General features: G+C 42.2%; 1 protein-coding gene and 1 long non-coding RNA gene across 2 annotated transcripts in view; one reads left to right on the top strand and one right to left on the bottom strand.

Moving 5' to 3' along the window:
• Positions 1–290: 290 nt before the first annotated feature.
• dct (dopachrome tautomerase) lies at positions 291–6,078 on the bottom strand. Its single transcript, XM_046840097.1, is given in 9 exon segments — positions 291–998; positions 1,476–1,674; positions 1,764–1,899; positions 2,557–2,736; positions 3,072–3,238; positions 3,532–3,632; positions 4,472–4,771; positions 5,612–5,728; positions 5,731–6,078. Coding segments are annotated over 9 exon segments (1,539 nt in total). The 5' UTR covers positions 5,906–6,078; the 3' UTR covers positions 291–834.
• Positions 6,079–7,574: 1,496 nt separating this feature from the next.
• The window catches only part of LOC124380032, a 51,032-nt gene continuing 42,822 nt past the window's right edge, over positions 7,575–15,784 (top strand). Inside the window, exon 1 of the long non-coding RNA XR_006924584.1 lies at positions 7,575–7,880. This is a non-coding gene — a long non-coding RNA (uncharacterized LOC124380032). The remainder of the gene's footprint in view (positions 7,881–15,784) is intronic.

Raw genomic sequence — 15,784 nt, 5'->3', positions numbered from 1 at the left:
ACAACATGGAGTTTTTATTTCACTCCTACAGAACAACTGGACCACAGAAGATCTTTAAGTTTAAGATGAGACTTGCTCATTAAAATGATTTGAGTTGAGCTGAGTGAATCAGACACTCCATAGTTAGCTGTTGATACGATGAGAAATTCAGTCTGAGCGGTTTATCCATATATCCCCCCTTTCATATGTAAAGCGCTTTGAGTGCTGCAGAAAAGCGCTATATAAATGTAAATGTAACAAAAATCACTGGATTTAATTATGAGCGAATATTAAAACATAGGACATGTTCATGACTTTAATCGACAGAGCGTTTTTAATAAGGCTGCAATTCACAGAATCCAGTCAGACCAAATCCGGCTGCTGTTCATCACAGTAGGACGTGTTTAATTGTAGATATCGTTTGTAAAAAAACAAGAGAAAACTCCTGAGACTGCATTTGTAACTATCAAACCGATGAAGGAACCAAAATGGCATATTGTTTGTTTGCTAAAACATAAAAACAAATGTGAAGACAGGAAATAAATCAGGGTGAAATTCTACATCCAACATCAGACTGATTCATACTCACACCCAAAAAGTCTACTTTTAACAAGTGGCTGAAGAGATTAGCATGATGCTATCATGAGATTAGTGTGAGATAAGCATGATGCCATCGTGAGATTAGTGTGAGATTAGCAAAATGCCATCGTGAGATTAGCGTGAGATTAGCATGATGCCATCATGAGATTAGCATGAGATTAGCATGATTTTAATTGTTCATTTATTACTCTTAATTTACTTCATCAATGCCTTGAAAAATAAGAATTGCACTAGTTGTGTAATATGTTTTTTAGATCACGCCTCCTCTGTGTATTTCACAGTAGGATATCCGGCGCTGACGAGCGGCTCGTACTCGCGTCTACGTGTCTGACGAGCAAACAGAACCGCGAGGGCGATGAGGACGAGAAGAGCAAGGCATGAGCCGGCGATGAGGAATACGGCCTGGGACTGTACTGGGTCTGCAACACACACACACACACACACACACACACATTAGCACGGTGGTTCTCAAACTTTTTCTGCCATTCCCCACTGTAAAGGAGGATGAATTTTCAGGCCCCACATGTCCTCCATCACCTTAAAAATGCTACTGAAATAATTAAAAAATGTCTAATTTATTAAAATATCAAGTTCTTAATAAATAAGATCAAAAACATTAAGTTCAAAAATAAAATTAGTTGTTTTTGATATCATAACTGATGTTTTAATTTACTTGCATTAATGACCTGATTGTTGGTTTGTCACTTTAAGTGTATAAACTCTATTTTTAATAGATAAAATCATAAATTAAGATTAATAAAGAAAAATGATATAAATCCTGCTGTATATTGCGCCCCACCTGCAATGTCTTTATTTCACACTAGAGGGCGCGCCCCACACTTTGAGGACCACTACAGTTAGATTGGACTGAGGTTATTGTATTTCAGTGAATGTACCTGTGAGGTCGAGTTCATACGAGTAGCCCAGCTGGATGGAGGGAATGTAGAGTTCTTCATTTGTGACCGGAGGAAAGAAGGGAACCATGTTAAAATGGCGGTTGTGTCCGATGGGAGCCATTTCTTCAGGAAAACTGTCGTTTTTCAGAAAACGGCGCATCCATTCTTCAAAAATAGCATCCGTGAAGGCGTGTAAGACCTGTAAAAGCACAAGGATCATTCATCTCTGCTTCATCTCTGATTGATTCCTGATTCCTCATTGTAGGAGTGTGTGTTCTGATCTCTCACCACGAAGACGGGGTCGTTGGCAGCGGAGTGAGGGAGCGCGTTGGTGCCACTCAGGAAGTCGTGGACGAGGTTGTGTAACCCCGTAACAGCGTTGTCCAGTTCCCCGTCTGCTTTATCAAATCCCTCCAGGGCGTTTCTGTAGGACATTACCATGCATTAGAGTAAAAGTAGAGACACTATATTAATATGACTCCAGTAAAAACATCTTTGTTCACTTGAGTAAAAGTACAAACGTTTTTGCCTTCAAATGTACTTCAGTATCCAAAGTAGTGATTTATTATAACTCTAATGTTCCTGTGATCATTTTATCACAAGATTCTTCACTTAATCACCTCAGTTTCTGTGTAAAGACTCGAATGTGACTCTCAGCACACTGATCTATTAATAGAATCATATTAAAGACTCAAACACTGATTGATTTCTATTACAATCATCATGAACACAAAACCTTCTTTTCATCTACTTGAAAATAATCACGTAATTAAGGTCACGTGTGTGGTGGTGGTGAGTTCGAGTCTGGAGTTTCTTCATCATTTATTCCTCTCTAAATGTTCTGCTTGATGTTGAACTGATGCTGAACTGTATGTTGGTGATCAGTAGATGAGTAAAAAATTTGACTTTGAAATGTAGTGAAGTTTCAGTAAAAATCTCCACAAATGGAAAAACTATTTGCTGAAATCTGGCAACCCTGGTTCATTCATATAGAGAAAAATATTTCGACTACACTTGGTTTACTCACTAAATGTGTAATGAAAATCCAGGTAAATAAATGAGATGTGTTTAGTTGTTGCACCTGAAACTGAAGGTGGAATTGGTGAAATACGGCGGACTGTCGAAGTCTCGTAACTGCAGGCATCTGTGCACATCGTCCATCGTCGGTAAAGTAAAATTATGTCTTTCCCTCCGGCCACGGCGTAAAGGTCCCTCTCTCGTCCCATTACACAGCGTCACCAAGCGGTTATACTCGTCTAAGCTACAGCAGAGACATAAATATATAAACACTCGTAATATCGAGTCCTTCAGTGCAGCTGTGTGTTGATTTTACTGTAGTTCACTGGAGCTCTGAGCATGAAGTCCAACACATTCTCTCAAATATTACACTGCAGCGTGAAGAGAAAACTATGGAGGTCCTAAGAGGACATGCATTATAATATTTTTTCTTTTCGTGATCTCGACATTATTTCCTCGTATTTCCTTTCCATCAGTACTTATTTTTCTGTGTTTTCAGCGTAAGAGCAAATGCTAGAGAAAAAATCTTAGGACTTGAGTAGAAAAGCGAACAGGTGTGTAAGTAGGTTTGATACACACCTGTCACACACAATGCCCCAATCACTAAACGCTGATCTGGGACTGATGAGTGAGGGGTCACTGGGGTCTTCTCCACCCAGAAGGTCATCAGTGCACACTTCACACTCCGAGCTTCCCGTCGCAAAGTTCCAGTATGGGATCGCGAAATTTTCATCACCGATCAGTTTCTGTAATAACAAAAAAGTCATAAGGAGCTCTGATGCCACGATCCACACTGGAGTAAATGCTGTTTTAGAAGCTGCTGAATAACGAGTGTGGAGGCATTTTCATGACTAAAGATGAAAAGATTGGATTTAAGCACATGTGTAACCTGATTCTGAATACAAGGAACGATTCACAGGTAAATACTGAAATCACTTTTGGACCAACTCTTAATATTCCCATTAAGTTTACTCAATAATCTTTAATCCTAAACCCCCTCCCCCTCTGACTAACATGTGATGGTGTTAGTTTTACACACCTGAAGGTCTCTTTCCAGACTCAGTAGGTGGTACCTGTGCCAGGTGATGAAGGCAGGGCCTTTATGGGAGAAATCAATGCCTTTGAATGGCCGCCCAGGACCTGGAATTCCACCATATTGTCACATAAATAAATAAATCACAAGCCTGAACACCAACCCCAAGCCTAAACTCTAAGATCAAGCCTACCACTAATCCCAAGCCTAACCTCAACTCCAAGCCTAAACCCAAATCAAACACCAACTCTAAGCCTAAACTGTAACCCCAAACCTAATGCTAATCTCAAGCCTAAACTCCAACACCACTGCCTTAACATCAACCCTGAAATTTAAGACTAATCCTTAAGCCTTAATATCAACTTCAAGACTACCCCAAGCCTAACATCAACCCCAACCCCAAGTCTAATCTCCAACCTCTAAACCTTTATATCAACACTTAGCCTTAACTTTAATCCCTACAGTATGTCTTAAATCCAACCCTAAACCTAAAATCATCTCCAAACATAACATCATCCCAAAGTCTCACACCAACCCCAAGCCTCACACCAACCCCAAGCCTCACACCAACCCCAAGCCTCACACTAACCCCAAGCCTCACACTAACCCCAAGCCTCACACCAACCCCAAGCCTTCAACCTCCAGACTAAACTATTTTACTATACTTTTAAAACTATTTCTAAACACCAATCTCAAACCTAAACACTAATTGCAACCCTTAACTCTAATCCCTAAACCTAAACACTAGACTTTAAACCCAAACACCAACCCATGTCTATAGTATATTTTCGTTTGGTGCTTTAACCCTTAATATGACCTCTGACCTTCATTTCCCTCAGACAGCAAAGTGGATCTCAAAAATAAACCCTGAACATAAAGGTATAATCCCATTCCTAATCCTTTTAATTAAAGCATTCCTTTAAACTGAACTTTGCCTGTTCCTCACCGAGCAGCGTGTCCCTCACAGAGTAGTAGTGCTGCCAGACGAACAGGTCGTACACAGTGATGTTGCTGAAGCGAGTCTGGTTGGTTTGGTGGTCGATGAGGCCGAGCCAGTGCTCGGTGGCGATGACGTACTGTGGATGGATGGTGCGTTTGGAAAGCTGCAGCGCCTCCAGGAACACCTGCCTCTCCTCCACACTCAGAGACATGATGTTCTTGCGGGTCACAGGAGCCTTGCGGAGATTACAGGTGGGACCTGTCCAGCCGAACTTACACTCACCACAGTCATAACCCGCAAAGTTTCCTGACATGAAAACACACAAGTGTGTGTCTCAGTACAGCATCAGGGTGAAGTTCATCAGGTATCTCAGAACACGTGTATATAATAACGTTCATGTGAATATTATTAATTACTGATACTCCTAAAATTAAACGGTTGGAGTTTCTTTCTATTTTCATTTGAAGGTTTTCATCTCATTTCTCAATCTCGTATCAAATCACCGTATTTATTATATAAATCACACAACATGCAAAAATCCTCCGTGGAGCTCAGTAAAGTCGTTAGAAAACGTGTACAATAGCTGCCGAGAATTGGAACTCGGTGTTACTATGGTTACAGGCGTTAATAAGCAGCGTGTAGATTAAATTTACAAACGCAAACTAACTATATGTTCACCACTCTGAACACACACCTGAACTTCCAACAATCATAATCCAGCATTTACACCTGACCAGGATGTATAAGTGTGTATTTCCAGCAGGTTCCACAACTGAAACCCAGTTTATTTCTGCACCTGTAAATCACCTTCAGGTTTGGGTGCAGAGCAGATTAGGAGCTTTAGCTGGTACACAATGGGGCACCTGATGGATCATGCAATAACATAATACACACACGTGTGTGTGTGTGTGTGTGTTAGAAGATTACTACAAACTAAATTTTAGATTAGATTTACTGTGCATAAATAAATATATATATATATATATAAATATAATTATAGATCTGCCAATAGAATTTAAAGTCTGGGATTATTAAAACCAATGTGAGAAGAGAAGAGAAGAGAAGAGAAGAGAAGAGAAGAGAAGAGAAGAGAGAGAGAGAGAGAAGAGAAGATTTTCCTTTTTTTTTTTCTTTTTTTTTACTCACCGAAGCACGTGCACGTCTCTGTGTAGAATTTGGTCGGCCAGCGCTCGCGGTCGTCCACGTTGCGCAGCGTGTACGTTCCCCCCCAAGGGCGCGTGTCCGTGCGCACGGCGCTGCAGACCCACGGCCCGAGCGCGCGCCGCACGCGTCCCCGGGGTCGGTGTTCGGCGACGGGCAGCAGCGCTTCGACTCGATCGCCTCCACCGAGCTGCACGCGCGCGGAAACTGCGCCCGGACACCGCCGAGCGCGCACCAGGAGCACACCAGCACCTTCATCATCAGCATCCTCATCATCATCCTTCCTAGCCTTAATGACACAGACTAAATGCCCCTGTGTGTGTGTTCATGTAAAAAGCCACCTCGGTGTGTGTGTGTGTGTGTGTGTGTGTGTGTGTGCTCAGAGTTCTTTCCTCTGTCAGCGCCTGGTACATTCTTTTCTATGAGGATTAGAACTAAGGCCTCGTGGTCATCACCTGACACACACACACACACACACACACGAGAGAGAGAGAGAGAGAGAGAGAGTGTGTGTGTGTGTGTGTGTGTGTGTGTGTGTGTGAAACCATTCAGCCCTAGAGCAAATTTTCATGTAAAGCCTGTATGTGTGTCTCCTCGATTACAGGAAGCCAAACTTTAAATGAACCTTTGTTCTCTAATGGCGTCACATCTATTGTGGAGTTCAGATGAACATCTAGAACCAGTATTAAACCAGACAATCAGTTCGCTCTGAGATCTCCGCCCCACCCAGATGATCCACAACATCTTCATGAGTCTTCGCTCACAAATTAAGATCAGTGTTTTCAGTAGATCTCTTCATTCTAGAATTTTCATGAAAGTTTAAGTTCTCTGCAAATCCAGCTAAAAACCTACACACAGTTATGGCCAGGCTCCTCTTGGAGGAAGTAGCAGCTCACTGGTTAAAGCTCTGCGTTACAGATCAAAAGTTTTGAGGCTCATTGTCCAGCATCCATTGTTGGGCCCCACAGTGAGGCTCCTAATCCTCTGTGAGCTGAGCCCAGTTATCGAACATCAGTGAGATATGTGAAGAAGGATTTTCATCATGCTGTAAAAGTACATGACATTTAAAATCCTGTCGCTCTTATTACTAAAATCCACGTGTGAAAGATTTACAGCTCCACACAAACTCATCAGAATCAGGTTTATTGGCCAAAATGATTTGTTTTTAATTATGTTTTATTTTCCTCGGAAACATTTAGATAATCATCCTGCATCACGTGTGGTGAGATACGTGCTCCTGTGTGCTGAAACATCATGTCGACTTTTCACAAACAATAAAATGTATTTTTCCAAACCATAAGTCACTCCACCTCCCTCCATCCCTCCATCCCTCCATCACCCTTATCCCTCCATCGCACGACATCATATGATGCTGTAAAAGGCTGAAGGCTATTTGACCACATGTGCATCTGCTTACGCATGCATAAGAAATAATACAGTCTGTATATAACTTATAAATGATACGTTTCTATCAGGAGTTTATTTTATTTCTTGATATTATTATTTAGAAGAAAAGCAGTGAGATTTTGAAGTCTGATTATTTTATGATCAGACACTATAAAGTGGTTTGCTTTGAGTTTAAAAGGTCACATGACAAAAATTCTACATCTTTATTATTAGATCTTCGTTTTCTCTTTCAGTCTAAACTACAAGAACAGCTAAAAAAAAAAAGGTTTTCAGCTCGAACTATTCGAGAAAGTATTTTTAAAATGATGGACATTTTTGCTGGACAGTAGCAGAGTCCCTCAGAAAACCCTGAGTGATCTCTGCTGAAGTCTGGAAGTTCATCAGAAAGCTGAACACACTCACAGGAGAACGCTAACACGAAGTCACGTGACCTCCGACCGTCTATTTCAATAAGTAAAGCAGTGTAATAATCGTCAGTTTTAGCCCCGCCCACAACCCGTGCCAGCCAATGGGACAGCTAGCATTCTGTCGTTCCTCTGAATCGGTTATTTGTTTTATTTATATAAAAAGTCTATTTTTTAAAATGAAAAAAAAAATATATAAAAGTGAGTGTAAAGTGTAAATGTTGTCTGCTGGTTAGGGGACTGCTTGATGACTTTCTTTACCATGATGTAGATGAAGCCGATGAGGATGGTGGTGATGATGGAAATAACTAGCAAATGGTGGTTCATTCAGTTATGAGTAAAAGTTGAAAAATCGTCCACGGACGGAGGTGAAGGAACAGCTGCAGGTTCATCTGTTGGAGTCCTGAGCTCAAGATACCACGTCATTTCTACTCTGACTGCAGGTATTTGGAGTGTAATCAGGGTGGTATTGGGGTGGTATTGGGGTGGTATTTGGAGTGTAATCAGGGTGGTATTGGGGTGTTATCAGGGTGGTATTGGGGTGGTATTGGGGTGTTATCAGGGTGGTATTGGGGTGTTATCAGGGTGGTATTGGGGTGGTATTGGAGTGTAATCAGGGTGGTATTGGGGTGGTATTTGGAGTGTAATCAGGGTGGTATTGGGGTGTTATCAGGGTGGTATTGGAGTGTTATCAGGGTGGTATTGGGGTGGTATTTGGAGTGGTATCAGGGTGGTACTGGGGTGGTATTTGGAGTGTAATTAGTAACTCATTAAATTAACTCATTTACTTTCTGTAATTATTTAGCAATATGGCCGCCTTGCATTTGAACCTGAAATGTTCTGAAAGCACACCACTAGGGAAGGGATCATGTCCCATTTGATCGCTAAACATTGTTCCTTGGTTCTGCTGTAAAGATTGTGAGATAGTGATCATAGTAGCAGTCTACACTGGACTCTTTCTCCTCTCTATGTATGGTGTTTGATGTTGGTGTGACCTTCAGCCAGTCTGTCAAGCAATTCAAAACTTCTATCGTTCAGTGGGACGCGGTGCCGTGGGCTTGTTCCTATCACTGCCACGTGTTCCGAGTTTTGTAAATAAATCCGGTTTATGGTCGAGTGGAGTCTGAACGCGTCGAGTGAGTGACATCAGCGACTGAACCGCGATCTGAATGCGGCTCTTTGTCGGAAAAAAGCATGAGATGATGATGAGACGTGTGTGTGTGTGTGTGTGTGTGTGTGTGTGTGTGAGAAGATGTAAAGACTCCACTGGTATGTTGTGGGTTTCTTCAGCGCCCCAGGCTGCAGGACTTCATGTTGGGTTCATCTGACTGTAGAAGACTGTAGAAAGGACATTCCTCATCATCACACACTCCGGGTTCATGATATTTCTCACTCTCTGGTGTTTTTATGGTTTATAATCACAGTCTTGGTGTCACCCAGATGAGAAGAAGGTTCACTCTTGAGTCTGGTTCCTCTCAAGGTTTCTTCCTCATGTCATCTAAGACAGTTGTAAAAATGCTGTAAATAAGAATCCTTTAGAATTTCAAATCAAATTATTTTTTTTTGTTTTAACAAACACATAGGCTTTTTTATTTCCAGCACAAACATTGATGATGATGATGATGATGATGATGATGATGATAATTAGATTTTGCAATAAAAAATATGACTATGAGGCAGTATGTAGATGTAGACGAGTTAAACCGCTCATTAGGCTGCAGTTTAGGCTCTTCTTCTGTGTGTTAAAATATTCTCATCATAAATCTTTGTATAATGTATCTCTGTATTTGATGGAGTTATAAATATTAGATGAATCTCTTTAGTGCATTATTAGATTTATAGTGAAGGACAGCTGGAGGTCTGAGTGAGAGTTAGAGGTACTTGCAGTGTCAGGGTGAGACCACACGGTGGCACTACAAATCAGGTTACCGTCTGATATCAATTCACTGCCAAGGCCTTCAAACTTTATTTCTGTTTATCATTTATTTTATTAATAAAGAGGATTATTTACACACGCTGCTCGGAAGTGTATATTACAGCTCATTACTGCTCATTATTGCTCATACATGTATCTTAGTGCTCAATACAAATCATAACAGCTCATAACCACTCAGTACTGTATATTACAGCTCATTATAGCTCATAACTGCTTATTACTCTTCTGTACTGCTCATAAATGTATAATACTGCTCATTATAGCTCATAACTGATCAATACTGTATATTACTCCTTATTTCTGTAGTGTGTATTATTAAACCACACAGGTAATGACAGGTTATTAACTCTACATGACTCTGCAGATCCACAGACTCCTCAGTACAGAGAAACAGTTCTCTGCATTTTCTCCTTTATATGAGAATGTGGAGAATTATGATGTCTGTTTGGTTTTTATACTTTTTTTCCTCCTTCTTAAGGAGTTTTTTACATCTGTAACATCTGTTCAAAATCTGAAGATTTAGATTGAGGATTTCATAAAGCGTTTGGGAAACGTCATTATTGAGAACCCTAAAGTCATCTAAGGTTCTCCAAAAGCTCTTCACCCAAATTCATCTTTAATTTCATACCCGTGGGGTTTAATAGTATGTTCTAGTTTCCTGTGATGATTAATATTTGGTGAACAGGGTTGTGGTGAACAGGATTTTGGTGGATTGTGGTGAACAGGATTGTGGTGAACAGGATTGTGGTGAACAGGGTTTTGGTGGATTGTGGTGAACAGGATTGTGGTGAACAGGATTGTGGTGAACAGGATTGTGGTGAACAGGGTTTTGGTGGATTGTGGTGAACAGGATTGTGGTGAACAGGATTGTGGTGAACAGGGTTTTGGTGGATTGTGGTGAACAGGATTGTGGTGAACAGGGTTTTGGTGGATTGTGGTGAACAGGATTGTGGTGAACAGGGTTTTGGTGGATTGTGGTGAACAGGATTGTGGTGAACAGGTATCCTGTGTTACTTCACCTCGCCTTTTGTCCACTCCTGGTTTTGTCCCATTTCCAGTTGTACAGCAGTAAGTGGCCCAGGTAATGCACGGGGGTCGTGTAAGTGCCCTTAATGACGCAGATTTTAATTGCGGCAGTGTGGATTGTTCCCGCTGTGCTCCATCCACACACAATACACTGGGTTCTGGCAAAGTGCACTTAATTCCAGTTCCAATGGAATTGCTATTGTATTAGCGAAATGACGTATTGATGAAATGTTCATGCAGAGTCGTGGAGTGTCTGTATTCTTTGAAGTTAGTGACAATAGCTCATTTGTGCTCGCTAATAGCATTTCAAAGGAGCGATGCAGATGAAGGTGATGCGGAATTTACACGACAAACCGTTTTTCCGTTGTCATGCTAAAGCGAGAAGTGCATTATCTGTTTTTTCGCTAATGGCTCTTGTTTATGGATTTACGGTGCCTAATGTGTTGGACGAGGAGAAACGCGTGTCTCCTGCTGCAACCGTGAGCACTTTGTCTTCATTTGGAATTAAAAACAGGAGAGATATAAAACAATAGCTTCGTATCGCACTGGCTGAAGCTCCTACAGCCTGATCTTTCCAGCATACGGCTGATTGTGATGCTAAGTTTGAGGGCGACACCGTGACAGAGGCTACGAGAAGCAAAACGCATCCTGTGTGCAGAAGATGCCGTAACGATCTGTTGGTTAACGGCGGTGGCCTTTTAGAAATCCGCTAGCTGAAGCGTTAGCTGCTAATACAAGCTGCATGATAGACAACAATTAGCTTTAGATGTTTTTCTCATGAGGCGACTGTTCCATAATCTGAAACTTTGTAGGACGCTTACGTCCGTATGTATTTATACATGGTTTTAATACATACAATATGATTGTAGATTATAATTTGTTGTATGTAGCGTAGCTGCTCAGCTCAGCGTCTTTGGAGTTTTAGCTTGATGTCCATGCTCTCATTCACTTCCAGGTCAATTCCTGGTTCTCTGTTCTATCTACTGATAATGGACATTTATCTAATCTGAAGTTTTGCCAAAACATTAGAGTTTTTTGTAACTTGTTTTCTATCCAATTAGTCAAATCTACATCAAGCAGCGAGTCAGGGAGTGTGAGCGCTAACACACTGGGAGGAGAAAACGCTATCTGCCCTCTTCCTCATACTTCATTCCCGTACAGACAATCCAGAAGAGCTCCAGAAGCACTTTGGAACATTTTGAAGCTGGAGATCTGGTGAATGATTTTCTGTTGACACTGTAATCAGTAAAATTCAGATCCTATCACTAAAGTTCACTGATTGGATTAGTTTTTTTTGCCCTGAAAACAGGTTTATTATACAAAATCATATAAGTAGGACAGAAAGGGATCTTACAGATTTCCTGCTCAATCAATGACAAGGATGTGAAAAGAGCAGTTTTGCAATCATTTATTCCATTTTATGATTTAATTCTACACTTGAACTCATATAGTTTTTTTTTTCATTGTATCAGATGTCACCAGCCGGTGGTTAAATGCGTCTCGCTGAGTGTGGGATTGTGTCTGCTCGTGAATTTAACAAATACAATCAGAAGAAGTTTGTTGGATGTTAGAGTTCTGTAGAGGGCAGCATTATACTCCGAGAGACAATCGCATAGATATGGAGTGTGTGTGTGTGTGTGTGTGTGTGTGTGTGTGTAATGTAACACACCAGATTGGCTTGGAGTTGATTAGTTTTCTAGATACATGTTTATATTAATATTTATGTCTATAATAAAAACTTCTGCAGCACGGCGTAAATCCTTCAAATGAAATTGTTGGTGGTAAAGTTTTCCTGTGAGTTGAAGTTTATTTAATTTTCCAAAATACTACAGGAACTGTTTTTATTCTCCTCCAGTGGAAAGATCCGAGTCTCCAAACAGCATGTTTTTTTTATTGTTCTAACGGAAACATCAACTCCTTTCAAGATCTATTTAGAGACCATGTCTATTACCCATAATGCACTGTGAGCTAGCGATAAACTACTTTATAGTATGCTAGATTAGTTCCGGGTCATTTCTTTTAAATCACACACACACACACACACACACAGACACACACACACACACACACAGTCTTATAATTTACTGTCATTATTAATCATTTATAAACCTGGAGATTCCTTCATTATTTAATTATCTGATCTTTAGAGCCTTTTTTTATGCTCTATGATTTGTTTTATTAACTAATAGAATGTTTTCATCACCGTACAACACGCAGTGAGATCTTCTGAACAGAAATGGATTAAAAGTTAAAAAGATAAAGTATAGATATAGAAAAGTGCAATAAATAAATAATGATAATGATAATAAAATGAAATATTTATTGTGTGTGTGTGTGTGTGTGTGTGTGTGTGTGTGCATATATATTACATACAGTATATGGACACAAGTTTGTGGACACCTGACCATCAGTTTGGTCATCTCATGCCACGTTTTCTCCAGTTGCTATTATAATAACCTCCACTCTTCTGGGAAGATGTTCTACTAGATTTGTGGAGATTCGTTCAGCTGGAAGGGTGTTAGTAAACTCAGATACTGATGTAGGTGAGATGAGGAGGCCTGGGTGCAGTCAGAATTCACATTTATCCCAATAGGGTTGGAGCTCTTTAGCAGGAGATCTTTCACACTTTGCATGGGTTGAAGGCGTGAAAGATCTCTGACGTCTTTGGATGCTGCATGAAATTTTACCGTCACTTGAACATTTCATGCAGCATCCAAAGACGTCCGACACAATTGTGTATCTCTGACTAACAGTTTGGGGAAGAAGCTCATACGGCTGCAGAAGTCAGGCGTCCCAATACTTTTGTCCATGAAAGAACGTTTATGGAGGCGTGTGTGCTGTAGTAGGATTAGAAGCATGAAATGTCGTCTAAATGGATTTCACTATATTAGGAGACGTGCTCTAATTGAAAAATACCCACCCTCATGGTGGTAACAGTAACCCCGCTTCCTGTAATGGTACGACCCGAGTGTTTCATTTCACGGTAACGAGGGGCTGAAAAATCAGATAACGACATAATGAAGTGAATCTCCAGAATTATAAACAATTAATAATGACAGTAAATGATGTGTGTGTGTGTGTGTGTGTGTGTGTGTGTGTTCTAGAAAAATGACCTGGAACTGATCTAGCATATCTATAATCCAGATAATCACTATGTTAAAGTGAATTCTGGGCATTTTTAAGTATCTGATGTTCCAGTAAGAACAATAAAAACATTCTGTTCAGGGGACTCGGATCTCTCCGGAGAAGGAAAAACAGAGTAAGACAGGTTTTTCTTTCGGGAAAATCGCAGTAATATTAGCTGAGTTGTGCTCACGCACTCCTGTAGCGGCTACAGTATGTGATTATTGTATTAGCATAACGCTAAGCAGAGTGGAGGCGTGATAAGTTACAGAGTTACGCCTCGGGCCCTGAAATCAGTGTAAGTGCGTTTTTAAGGCAATTCAGAAACTCACTGCTTGAGGACCAGTGCATAGAAAGTAGTGTGTGTGTGTGTGTGTGTGTGTGTGTGTGTGTGTGTGTGTGTGTGTGGTCATTGGGACACAGTGTGAAGATGCAAGTTTAAAAACATAACACTAAGCCATATAAGAGGTCCATGGCAAGCACGCACGCACACACACACACACACACACACACACAAAGGAGGAAAGATGCGTATGAGAAGATGGAAATAGAAGAAGAAGTAGACGGAAACGAGGCCTAAATGATTTCTAGGATGCAATTTAATTTCCCGGCAGCGGGCGATTAAATTTTTTTTCAGGAGATGCGTTTTTATTTTACGTACGTATGTAAAAATGCAAACACGCGTGGACAATGGTGAAGAGGAGAAAGCTTGGCTTATCTGAACGGCTTTCCGCACAGTTGCTCCATTTGAAATGCATTTAATTGCAAATAAAGAGGAAAAAAAACTAGAAGGATGATGGAAAGAGAGCGAGAGAGAGAGAGAGAGAGAGAGAGAGAGAATGACAGATATTCATATTTGAAGAGGACAATAAGACCATCAGAGAACAAGCTCAGAATCTCTTTCTCTCTTTTTCTGTCCTTCAGTGTAAATCTGTAACTCTGAGTGTTTACTACACATTAATGATGGAGTGTAAACAGAGTGGATTAATGAAGCTGCTCTCTCCATCCTGAGCTCGTTACACACTCCGTCCTGCTCTGGTCTTGTCTCAGAAGCGTAGGACTTTAGGAAGGCTCCTGGGATCCTCTTGTAGCATCTGCAGTATTTTCTACCAACTTCTATCACTTTCACCACCACCTCCATCACTCTCACCTGCATCTCCACCACCACCTCCACCACTCTCACCTGCACCTCCACCACCACCTCCACCACTCTCACCTGCACCTCCACCACCACCTCCACCACTCTCACCTGCATCTTCACCACCACCTCCACCACTCTCACCTGCACCTCCATCACTCTCACCTGCACCTCCACCACCACCTCCATCACTCTCACCTGCACCCACCACCACCTCCATCACTCTCACCTGTACCTCCACCACCACCTCATCACTCTCACCTGCACCTCCACCACCACCTCCACCACTCACCTGCACCTCCATTACTCTCACCTGCACCTCCACCACCACCTCCACCACTCTCACCTGCACCTCCACCACCTCCATCACTCTCACCTGCATCTCCACCACCACCTCCACCACTCTCACCTGCACCTCCACCACCACCTCCACCACTCTCACCTGCACCTCCACCACCACCTCCACCACTCTCACCTGCATCTCCACCACCACCTCCACCACTCTCACCTGCACCTCCACCACCACCTCCACCACTCTCACCTGCACCTCCACCACCACCTCCATCACTATCACCTGCACCTCCACCACCACCTCCATCACTCTCACCTGCACCTCCACCACCACCTCCACCACTCTCACCTGCACCTCCATCACTCTCACCTGCACCTCCACCACCACCTCCACCACTCTCACCTGCATCTTCACCACCACCTCCATCACTCTCACCTGCACCTCCACCACCACCTCCACCACTCTCACCTGCACCCACCACCACCTCCATCACTATCACCTGCACCTCCATCACTCTACCTGCACCTCCACCACCACCTCCACCACTCTCACCTGCATCTCCACTACCACCTCCATCACTCTCACCTGCACCTCCACCACCACCTCCATCACCTCACCTGCACCTCCACCACTCTCACCTGCATCTCCACCACCACCTCCATCACTATCACCTGCACCTCCACCACCACCTCCATCACTCTCACCTGCACCTCCACCACCACCTCCACCACTCTCACCTGCACCTCCACCACCTCCATCACTCTCACCTGCACCTCCACCACCACCTCCACCACTCTCACCTGCACTCCACCACCACCTCCACCACTCTCAC

Source organism: Silurus meridionalis, chromosome 3 (genome assembly GCF_014805685.1).
Source record: "Silurus meridionalis isolate SWU-2019-XX chromosome 3, ASM1480568v1, whole genome shotgun sequence".
Taxonomy (NCBI): Eukaryota; Metazoa; Chordata; class Actinopteri; order Siluriformes; family Siluridae; genus Silurus; species Silurus meridionalis.
The sequence above is the reverse complement of the archived record's forward strand: the minus strand, read 5'-3'. Positions and strand labels throughout refer to the sequence as shown.